The sequence below is a fragment of the Ranitomeya variabilis genome, chromosome 3 (genome assembly GCF_051348905.1).
Source record: "Ranitomeya variabilis isolate aRanVar5 chromosome 3, aRanVar5.hap1, whole genome shotgun sequence".
Classification (NCBI taxonomy): domain Eukaryota; kingdom Metazoa; phylum Chordata; class Amphibia; order Anura; family Dendrobatidae; genus Ranitomeya; species Ranitomeya variabilis.
The window spans coordinates 33,345,739-33,357,759 of NC_135234.1; the positions used below are offsets into that span (position 1 = coordinate 33,345,739).

At 45.1% G+C, this 12,021-nt stretch overlaps 1 protein-coding gene across 1 annotated transcript; it reads right to left on the bottom strand.

Moving 5' to 3' along the window:
- Positions 1-6,540: 6,540 nt before the first annotated feature.
- Positions 6,541-10,024, bottom strand: LOC143817922 (uncharacterized). The gene is made up of 3 exons (XM_077299392.1): positions 8,660-10,024; positions 8,344-8,506; positions 6,541-7,550 (listed from the first exon to the last, which is right to left on the bottom strand). Exons 1-3 carry the CDS (start codon positions 8,754-8,756, stop codon positions 6,575-6,577), a joined length of 1,236 nt encoding a protein of 411 aa, XP_077155507.1. The 5' UTR covers positions 8,757-10,024; the 3' UTR covers positions 6,541-6,574.
- Positions 10,025-12,021: the final 1,997 nt, after the last annotated feature.

Below are 12,021 nucleotides of genomic sequence, written 5' to 3' on the forward strand. Positions count from 1 at the left end.
TGAGTGCGGCAGCGTCCTAGAAAGAGACATTAGAAGCGGACTGTATTGCAGTGAGAGTGAAGGAAGGCATAGTGCAGCGCCCCAGAGTCCTGGTCATTGCAGTACTGATGCTCCGCCGCTAAGGGGGGCTATGGTACGTCTGAGGGCACTGAAGGAGTTCTTCTGACCAGGTATCACAGTCACCAATACACTTCACAGTCTGGCCTCTAGGGGGAGCTAAGGGTTCTATGTATTAGGCCACTCCTCACAATCTGGTAAAACTGGGGGTTAGGCAGAAAGTTAGACAGAAGCTGACTGGGAATCGAACACGCAACATCCTGTGGCAGAGGGTGTTGCGGGGAGAGACTCAGGGGGGTCCCTGTCAGGGGTGGGATCCTGACAGAGGCCTAGCGAACAGAGATAACGTTACGGGACCGCGCCTGCACGAGATAGCGGCGGTACCCCAAGAAAGGACAAGAAGCGAGGTTCATTGTGCTGAGTGAGAAACGAGATCAACGCAACAAGGAGAATACCAGTAGGAGTCGTGCTGTAAGACGAGGCAATATCCTACTGAGGCGCGTAGCCGGTGGCCGGAACGCCGAGGAAGTACTAGGCTCCAGGCAATACTTCAAACCTACGGCAGGACAGTCAGCTATAGGCGGGCTGTCTCACACAAATCACCTACGAAGACACAGGGGGCAACAATAGGAGAGGGGCGACGCTAGGGTCCCGGAAGAACTCCGAGCCTACCCGTCATTCGGGTGCGTCCTATCCATATCATCTGGGGGACGAAGAAGAACATCATAATCGAGTTGTGAGGGAACTTCAGAAACAGACACAACAGTTGTGGGGACTATCCCGTAAGCACAGCAGGGGATGACCACAACACACAAGCGCTAGAAGGTAGGCACAGATTTCCACCTGCAAAGGGAACTCTGGAGGTGCCATCGGACCGGCCGGACTCACGCAGCCCGGTTAACCGTATTCCGGACTGAGGATCCTGAAGCCTTCAGTAAAGAGGTAAAGAGACTGCAACCTGGTGTCCTCGTTATTTACTGCGACCTGCACTGCACCGCACCACCACAACATCATAATCGTTTCATCCACACCCTTCATTGTACGCCCCTCAGCAGGGTCACGGACCGGGCCTAGCCACCGTGACAATCCCAGAGCAGAGACCCAGAGGCCCGGTACCGGGTACCCCTCGGCCCTGCGGCAGTGGGGGCGCTACAATAGCAACAAGTGGATGCCAGAGAGGAGAGTGGTCGAGAGAAGCTGCATCCTTCTGGTGCGCGATCCGGTAGCCGGAATACCGAGGGAGTAAGTGCTCTACGCCTTGCTTCAGAGATCGGCAGGGCAGGTGATTCCAAGTTACCTGTCCGCCCTTTATACACAGGAGTCAAGGTGGCAACCTTAAAGAGGCCGGGGCGTGCTAGAGTCCCTAACCAAAGTCTCAAGTCACCGGTCATACGTGTTTTGTTCTATCCGACCACGGGGAACAGTGAGAGGAGTAATAACGGTGAGGACCTTATTGGAGCTTATGCAAGTAAGGACCTACTGTGTTGCTGTGCACATAGGAAGGATATTGTATTCCCACCTGGACTAGGGGACTCTGGAGTTGCCTTCAGACCGACCGGACTCTGCCTGCCTTGCCATCGGGTGCTCTGGGCTGAGGATACCATCTTAAGTCTACAGTAAACAAGGTAAAAGACTGCAAACCTGTCTCCTCATTCTTTGCTGCACCTCTCACCATCTATCATCTATCTACTGGGAAGCCCTAGGGATATACTTCACCTGTGGGACGGTATGCCATCTCAGCTGCCATAACATCATCCCAGTGGACCCCTTAAAGCAGCGTCGGTCACCCTGACCAAATACCACAGGTGGCGTCACGAACTACCCCTTTAAAGACCGTTCCCATATATATACATAAACTCTTTTACTGGACACCCCCGAGGGCCACGGACCGGGTCAGCCACCGTGACATCCCCCGAACCGAAGGACCCGGTGCCGAGTACCCCATTGCCCTACCCAGGGGGCGATCCAACGGCACCAAACAAAAGTTCCAGCATCATCACCTTGCCCAATGCAGATTCACGATTCATCACTGAATATGACTTTCATCCAGTCATCCACAGTCCACAATTGCTTTTCCTTAGCCCATTGTAACCTTGTTTTTTTCTGTTTAGGTGTTAATGATGCTTTCATTTAGCTTTTCTGTATGTAAATCCCATTTCCTTTAGGCGGTTTCTTACAGTTCGCTCACAGACGTTGACTCCAGTTTCCACCCATTCGTTCCTCATTTCTTTTGTTGTGCATTTCCTGTTTTGGAGAAATATTGCTTTAAGTTTCCGGTCTTGACGCTTTGATGTCTTCCTTGGTCTACCAGTATGTTTGCCTTTAACAACCTTCCCATGTTGTTTGTATTTGGTCCAGATTTTAGACACAGCTGACTGTGAACAACCAACATCTTTTGCAACATTGCCTGATGATTTACCCTCTATTAAGAGTTTGATAATCCTCTCCTTTGTTTCAATTGACTTCTCTCGTGTTGGAGCCATGATTCATGTCAGTCCATTTCATGTCAGTCCTTTTTAGATGCAGACTAACGAGCGGATCTAATTTGATGCAGGTGTTAGTTGTTAGTTTGGGGAATTAAAATTTACTGGGTGATTCCATAATTCTTCCCCACATAATTGAGTGATTCCATAATTTTTCCCTCTGCTTGTTCTAAAAAAGTAACTATTACTGATAACCACATTTTTTGTTCTTGATTTTTTTTTTAGTGTTTCTTAAAGCCAGAAAGTTGTCATTTGAAATGACTTTAGTTTTGTGCCATGTCTGTGATCGGCTTTTTTTCTACAAAATTAAACAACTGAATGAACATCCTCCAAGGTCGGTGATTCCATAATTTTTGCCAGGGGTTGTACTTTGAGTGCACAAGGGTCTATTGTTCTGCGCGTACTATTAGTTTATAAATGAGGGTGAGGCAATGTTATTCCCTGCATTCTGCTTTCTTAAAGAAGTTGTCTGATTTAGGCTACGTTCACATTTGCGGTGTGCGCCGCAGCGTCGTCGCCGCAACGCACAACACATACAAAAACGCAGCAAAACGCATGCACAACGCTGCGTTTTGCACCGCATGCGTTCAACGCATGCGGCGCAAAACGCTGCATTTTTTTGGAAACGCAGTTGCGTTTTGAACAAAAAAACGCAGCGTTTTGCGCCGCATGCGTTTTTTGTGCAGTGAGTCATTCTTCATCCCCCCCACCAAAAAAAAGTGTCTACACAATAGATAAGGACCACCAATGGCTAGAAGAGGGTTGGTGTTGTGTATATATACCCTGGCAGAGATGAATTCCTCCCATTTTGCTGGTATTCATGATGGAGCGTCCCATGGACAGTATCTACATGGATATGGAGATGGAATTTGCCTTGGCTCATGCCTATGCTGTCGCCTGTTTTCATCAAAGGGAAAGGGAAAAACGGAGATGGAGTCATCGCCGCTTTTGGATACACCCTATTGTGGAAGTCCGGGAGAGCCGTGGAGCATACCATTGCTTGTTTGGCGAACTGAATGACAACCTGGAGAAATATTTCGAATATACCAGGATGTCTCAGGACAGCTTCCGCTATCTTCTGCGTCGGGTGGAAGGAGCCATTAGCAGGCAGGACACGCAGCTCCGGAGAGCTATTTCCGCAGAGGAACGGCTGCTGGTGACTCTACGGTACGTAGCTGTTTGAATGACTGTGATATGTTCTTCCCCTTTTTTTTTTTTTTTTTAATTTTTTTTGGAGGTTGGTATGGTCAATGTACTTTTATAAATTACAATGTACTTTAATGTAATTTCTTTATCTTCTTGGCAGTTTCCTGGCTACCGGAGAGACCTTGAGATCACTTCATTTTCAGTTCCGGATTGGAGTCTCCACTCTTTCCGGAATTATTGCTGAGACATGCCGCGCTTTGTGGGATAATCTCCGGGAGGAATTTTTACCCGTCCCTACAAGCGAAATCTGGGAGGCCAACGCACAGAAATTTGAGCAAGTGTGTTCTTTTCCAAACTGTATTGGCGCGGTGGATGGAAAGCACATTCGGATTACCAAGCCTGGGAAAAGTGGATCCCTTTTCTACAATTATAAAAAATACTGTTCCACTGTGCTCATGGCAATTGCCGGTGCGGACTGCCGTTTTCTCGCAGTGGACATTGGTGCATTTGGCCGTGCAAATGACTCGCGCACATTTAAAGAGTCAGATATGGGCCAAAAATTATATGGGAACAATTTTAATTTCCCCCAGCCATGACCTCTTCCCCACACCGAAGGCCCTGCGATGCCATTTGTTGTGGTTGGGGATGAGGCATTCCAAATGTCTGCCAACCTATTGAAACCCTACTCCTGTCGGGGCTTGGACCATACAAAAAGGGTTTTCAATTACAGACTGTCCAGGGCCAGAAGGACTGTGGAGTGTGCCTTTGGCATCCTTGTCTCCAAATGGCGTATATTAGGATCCGCCATTAATCTTAAAATTGAAACAGTGGATGAGGTGGTGAAGGCTTGTGTGGTTCTCCACAATTACATTATGGCCAAAGAGAGACTGAATGTGGAACTGGATGAACCCATAGCCAACACATTGCCCGATTACCAAGATCATCCTCTGAGGACAAGTGTGTAAATTGCGCAGATGAGGGATCGTTTTGCGGCCTATTTTGTGTCAGATGTTGGCCGTGTGTCATGGCAAGATCAAATGGTGTAGTAATAATGTTACTGTTGGACTGTATTCTGGTTTTAACTACACCAATAAATACCTCTACTGTGACTGTGCTAAAAATATAATATAATAATAAACTAATTCTCCAGTAAATGTGCAATAAATGTTATCCGTTTAGGTTGGTTTGGTTATGTCAAATTTGGCATCTACCTATAGTTCAACGATACCAGCGATGTTTTACAATGGTAACCAGGGTAAATATCGGGTTACTAAGCGTAGGGTGTCGCTTAGTAACCAGATATTTACCCTGGTTACCAGTGTTAAATGTAAAACAAAAAACAGTACATATATTCATGTTCGCGAGACGAGCGGTGGACTCCGCGTCTGAGAGGTGATCTCACGCAGCAGCAGGGCTTCCCTCCAGCCCCGGTTCCTACAGCCATAGCTGGCCAATATAGGAGATTATCTCCGAGCCCCACACATGAGCTTTTGAGCTCCTTTGTATTCAGTGGTACTGACTAACCACTCCATCTCTATACAAGACTTCTACCCACTGCATCACGCTTGATCGGCGTCCTATTTATGAGTACTATCTACATACTCTTAAAGGCACAGCACGTGACTGATGAAAGCCTGACATAGGCTGAAACGTTTCCAGTGCTACCTCAATAAAACTCTGCAAAACTAAAATACTTAAGTTGAGTGCGAGACTTCTCTTTAGTTTACTATATGGTTTGGGTACCTAGTCTCTGCACCTGAATATAGCAGTGCACACGGTGTTTATGTTTATATGTATTCTGGTTTTAACTACACCAATAAATACCTCTACTGTGACTGTGCTAAAAATATAATATAATAATAAACTAATTCTCCAGTAAATGTGCAATAAATGTTATCCGTTTAGGTTGGTTTGGTTATGTCAAATTTGGCATCTACCTATAGTTCAACGATACCAGCGATGTTTTACAATGGTAACCAGGGTAAATATCGGGTTACTAAGCGTAGGGTGTCGCTTAGTAACCAGATATTTACCCTGGTTACCAGTGTTAAATGTAAAACAAAAAACAGTACATATATTCATGTTCGCGTCCCCCGGCGTCCACTTCCTGCACTGACTGAGCGCCGGCCGTAAAGTGAATGCACAGCACAGCGGTGATGCCGTCACTCAGTCAGTGCAGGGAAGCTGACGCCGGGGGACGCGATTGTGAGTATATGTACTGTATTTTTTTTTTACATTTAACACTGGTAACCAGGGTAAACATTGGAAGCGCGGCCCTGCGCTTAGCAACCAGATGTTTACCCTGGTTACCCGGGGACCTCGGCATCGTTGGTCGCTGGAGAGCTGTCACACAGACAGCTCTCCATCGACCAAATAGCGATGCTGCGGTGATCTGCATCATTGTCTGTTTCGCTGCAGCATTGTTAAGTGTGAAGGTACCTTTACGGTGTGTGTTCACGTTCAGGATTGCATCCGGATTTTGTCAGAATTTTTCATCAGTATTTGTAAGCCAAAACCAGGAGTGGAAAAATTAGATGAAAAGTAGAATAGAAAATATGCTCCACTTCTGTATTTATCACCCACTCCTGGTTTTGGCTTACAAATACTGATGTAAAATCCTGACCAAATCCTGATGCAATCCTGAGCGTGGACACATACCCTTAGTGTTTGTAAACACCTCATACAGCAATGAGAGACACCCAAAAAAAGGCAAATAAAAAATTGTAAAAATAGTGTCTGACATTGCATATATGAGGTGTTTGAATCACAAAATATGTGTAGACAGTGCACGGCGTGACTTGCCGAGAAGTATACTGGAAAATAAGAACAAAGTTTTAAAACAAACAATTTTTATTGGGGGGAAACAGAAAAAAAAAGGGGAAAGAAACTTAGGGGGTATCAACATCCGCTACCAGCGGTGAACGGTAAGTCTCTGGTGGTTGGGAACGGGGAGAGGAAGAGGATGCGGAGTCAGAGTCCAGGAGACTGGAAGGAAGGTCCAAACCCTCCGCAGGGTATACTGGGGAAACCGGCACATCTGTAGGGGAGGGAGGAGGCAACACAAGCCTTTGCCAGCTTCTTGGTTGGCCCTGGCTGCTCCTGCTGTGACTAGAGCCCCGACGCGTCCTCGGTGTCGGTATTGGAGCAGCCAGAGCCTCAGTGTGTGTCCTCCTTCTTTTGCGCTTTCTTTGCTCTCCCGCGGCAGCTCCCCCAGAATGACGGCTACGGGAGGATGAGGGCCTGGCAGGAGCAGGAGTCGGCGGCACACTGCTATGGTGGCTGTGGTGGCGTCGCTCGGCACGTGGACCTCGGTGGGGTGGCTGGAGTGGCTCTGCAGCAGGAGTCGGAGTCATGCTAGCCAGCGACGGTACTACGGGCAGTGTCGCTGACTGCATGACCCGAGCCTGCTGCAGAGCCCTCACGTAGGCAGTGTTACAGGACTGCATCACCGAAATCTGGAGTTCCGGCGTAAGGTGTTCCACCATGCCCTTACCAATAGTACTTAAAAAATGTTTGGCCGGATTCGAGAGCTCGGCTTCCAGATTTTCAAGGCGCCGGTCGATATTGGACAGACGAGTGTCCATTTTATCGCTCAACGCCTTGAAACAGTTCTGGAAAACTGTGCTCAAATGCAAAAATTCGGGCATGGCTGGCCTGTCCGAGGCCCGCTGGCGCTGTCGGGAATTCCCGAACGAAGGTGCGCCAGAGGCCTCGGGCAGGGGAACACCTGATGGACCGGCTGCCGGTTCTCCAGATGGTGGTGCAAGCCTGCTGTCGCTGTGGGAGGGCTGTGACGGGTCAGATGGCGATTCATGAAGGTCTGCTCCTGCGGGGCGAGCTCGCTCGAGGGTGCTGCTGTGTGTCCTGTGAAAAGATAAGGAAAGAATTAGTCTTCAATTAATTACCTATCACATACGCCAACTCCTGTAATAAAATTAACATTACATGACACAACAATACATTACAATCCCCTGTCTCTCAGTCTGTGCAGCCTATAATAAATTGCTGATTGTTATCGCCAGCTGACCATTAGGGCTGACGATAACAATCATGGACATACCTACGGCAGAAAATGACTGTTCATTCCCGCTGCCAAAGCCAATGCATACCTCTGTCATCGTTTTAAAAAAATTTCTTGTCAAAAAATCTTTCTTGATGCTGCCTATGCCGCAAAAATAGTATAAAATTTAAAGTCAAGAAAAACATTTAAAAAAACCCCCCCAAAAAAACCAGTCACTTTGCTGATCTGATCGCAGGAACGGCCATGACGTTAGGATCATATGATCGAGACGTCATCATTATTCCTGCGATCAGAACTACCCTGACTCAGAACGTAACCTGTCATGGACTACAAGGACTCACGCTTAACCCAAAAAATTACTAATGGGCTATATACCATTCCACTAGGGAAAAAGGATGGCCAATATGCTACGCTGACTACATGGATGGCCAATACACTATGTTCCTGGGAAATATACTATGTGGATACGTGGCTAGAACGTGTACTATGTGGCTGCGATATAGTGGCCTGGCAATATACTATGTGGATGCACAATGTACGTGGCTGGGCAATGTACTATGTGGCTGTGCAATATGCTATGTGTCTGGGCAATGTACAATGTGGATGTGCAATATGGTATGTGGACAAAATACTTACTGTCGGCGGCCAAGGATCGGTCTTAGGAACTGTAGTGCCCTGCTGTACTTATAGGGCACCGACTTGGCCGCAGCAGCACCACTCCGCGATTGCTCCTCCTCATTCCTGAGCCCCTTATTGAAACGGTCCTTCATGGATCGCCATCTGGTCCTCAACTTTTTAACTGTGAATGTAAAGAAAAAAAAAGGTTACATATTTAGCATTTTAAAAGGATAAAACAACCGTGTGCGATGCAAAGTTTAGGTGTTGATCGCATCACACACGGTTGTGTTTATCCTGGCAAGATGGGTCATAGCAGCGTATCAGCAATACTCACGAAAGTTGCCTTTGTCCTTCGCTGAGGCACTGTCAAAGCCATCCCACAGCGACTTTGCCACCTCTACCCACAAACGCCTCAACACCACCTGGTCCATGTGCCGGGGGTCACGGCTGTCCCACAACGGGCCACGCTCCTGGATGCTGGAGATCAGGAGGTCCACATTGATTTCAGTATCTCCTTGGTCCCGTTGTGAAACCTAGAAAAATTAGAAAACAAAAAGGTTACAAATATGCAAATATTAACAACCACCAGCACCTGGCATGATATGTACCTTTGCCCTATCCTTTGCCATTTGATGTATGTATAATGATGGTTTATACACCAGTATTTTGGAATGTTTTTGTGCATGGAGTTCAACTTTAATTTACCTTCCCCCAATACTTGCTGCCCTGAAAAGCTAAAATGTAATTCAGCTTAGTAAACATCCCTAGTGAAAGCAGGATGCTACTCAAATTTAATGTTCCTCACAGCAGGATGCTACTCAAAAAAATAATAATAAATAAATAAAAAAAAAATAAATACTCACTCGCCGGCCTGACGCCACACCTTGGCCCCGACCTCGCTGCTCCCGCTGACTGCCTTCCCCCTCACTTGAAGAAGCCTGTAAAAATTGTATACAAAAATTATTGTCAATGCTACAAATGGCAGCGAATAGTAAGCAACTGGACATAATTACTCACCGCACTCCCCCGCGTCGATTGGCTATGTTCCGAGTCATGTGAGTCACTCGCCATTCTTGCACGTTTGCTCTGCAATGAAAAAATGAGCAAAAAATCACATCCAAAGCTAAAATGCCACATACAATAAAATAGGCACAAAAAATTAAAACAACCACAATTGACTGTTGACTGATAGGACAATGCAAACTCAAAAGCGACACCACAACGCCATACATTGCAAGAGAAGACAATAGAAGAAACAATACAAGAATAGACACAAACAAAATTAAGCAAAAATAGACACCCATGTCCAAATTTTTAAATATAAAAACTTACTAAAAAAAACCTTACAGGTAAAAAAAAAGGCACAATGAAATAGCAAACTAATACTTTACAATTACAACAAGACATGATCCAAAACAACACCATCTGGTGACATCTACCACAGAAATACATCACAAAAAGGCGATAAATACCATTCTAGATAATAAGCAATAAACATTACGGGACAACCGCTGTTACAAAATACAGCAACCCAAAAGATAAACCATAAAATAGAAAAGAAAACACATGAAATAAAAAAAAAAAAAAAAAAGGGGCCCCACCAAAAAAAAAAACAGACCATTATACTACACACTTGGCAATGCAAACAGTCAAGGAAGGAGATATATGCCATACGGAAAACGACGTAAAACCATCAGAGATAAAAAAAAAAAAAAAGGGAAAATACAATGGCATAGCAGCACGGAACAATACAATACAAATGAAACATCATAAATGGAGCCCCCCCACCAGCAAGAAAAGACACTCAAGGAAAGAAAAAAAAAATGCCAACAGCATAATAAAACACAGCAAGACATGAGCCAAGAAAACGCCATACGGTTACCCCCAACAATAGAAACCAGAAAAAGACATGCACCAGAAATTTAACAAGAAAAAATGAGCCCAAAAAAATACATTGAACAACCGCATGACACCTGAACAACCCAAAACCAAGCAAGGCCGAAGACAATAAACGCCAGCATATAACGCCAGAAGTACATCAGAACCAGATAAAAAAAATAAAAATTTCAATAACAACCCACAGTGCCATAACCGTACAATAGCACAGACCAAACATTGCACAAATTAAATAAAAATCAAGAAATAAAACACAGAATAAAAAATATGCAAAGAGAAATATATACTTACAGGTTTGGAAAGCAGATTCTCCTCTCAGTCTTGTCTGTAGTGAATAGCCTTGTGAAAGACAATGCCAAACCCCTTTTTTTTTTAGATATATATATATATAGTGTTTTTTTAGTGTCTAGACAAAGTCTAGACAATGTTTTGCATTTTTTATTGGAAACGCATGCGTCGTACAACGCACCACGACGCAAGTACTTGCGTCGTCTGCGTTGTCAATGGGGAAAAAGGCGCATCGATGACGCAAACACGACGCATGTGTTTTTTAAAAGGTCGGTGCCGCCCGAAAAATGCAACATGTTGCGTTCGCCGCGCCCTGACAGGTGCGCCCTAACGCCGCATGCGGCGTACAACGCAACACAACGCATGACAACGCATGTACATGCGGCCCCATGCGGCGCCAATGTTAAAGATAGGGCCGCACGACGCATGCGTTTTGTTGCGGCGACGACGCTGCGGCGCACACCGCAAATGTGAACGTAGCCTTAGTCTCACATATTACCTGCTGCTGTCTTTACGACCCTGCCCTTACGTGATCATCCCCTGCATGGTTCACAGAACTGAGAAATTCTGAGGGGGGAGATTTGCAAGGGAAAAAGTAGTGATACATTTTACTAAAATTATATGCTCAGAGTAATTAAAGGGGTTGTCCTATGTAAACGTCCCTTTTTCTAAATCAGCACCCGCTAAGGAACAGGTGTATTCAGCAGGGGGAAGGTGCAAGCAGCTAAACATGGTCCCTGCAGTGGCCACTAGAGGAGAAATATGGTATTACAAGAACCCATTTAATACATGGTAATAAATGGGCGTGCCAAGTTCTCCACTTTGTCTAATAGATTTAAATCTTTAGCACAGGCTCCCCCCTTATGCCCTAATACAGAAATCTGATACAAGTTGTCATTATGGACATCCCCTTTAAATAACAATTACCAGGCATGTTGCTACGTAATCACAGTTGTAGCAAATACTAAGTTTCCTAGCCACATACCATTTCTTACATCTGAAAAAAAATAATAATTTAAGGGGAGACTGGAGAATATTTAGGCAAAAAATAACGTTGCAATTAATTAATCATCCGCAAACATCTAAAAAACACATACTACACCGACCATGGTGAACGTGAAAAAAGGCGCGCACACGTAAGATAGACTTTAAAAATGTGAACGTTACAAGAAGAATTTGGCTTCAAATAAAAAACAGGCTCTATACACCAAAACAAGACAAAAAAGGCTCAAATGCAATGAAGGAATCGGGCTCGCTCTTTTTCATTGTTTTTTTTTCTTACCTTTTTTTTCTGCCTTTTAACAGCAAAAATTATTTAAAATGTCGCACGTTTGTGTTCAACTTCGAAAAAAATTTGGATTTTGTACTCCACTAGCTGCAATTACGCACAAATTTTGCCATCTTTGGAAAAGTGAAAAATGATGAGTTAGGTTAAAATATCAGGATAAGGAAAACAGCACCAAAAAAGACAGAAAAAAACCCAAGTAAAGCTACAGTAACTTAAGAAGGGCG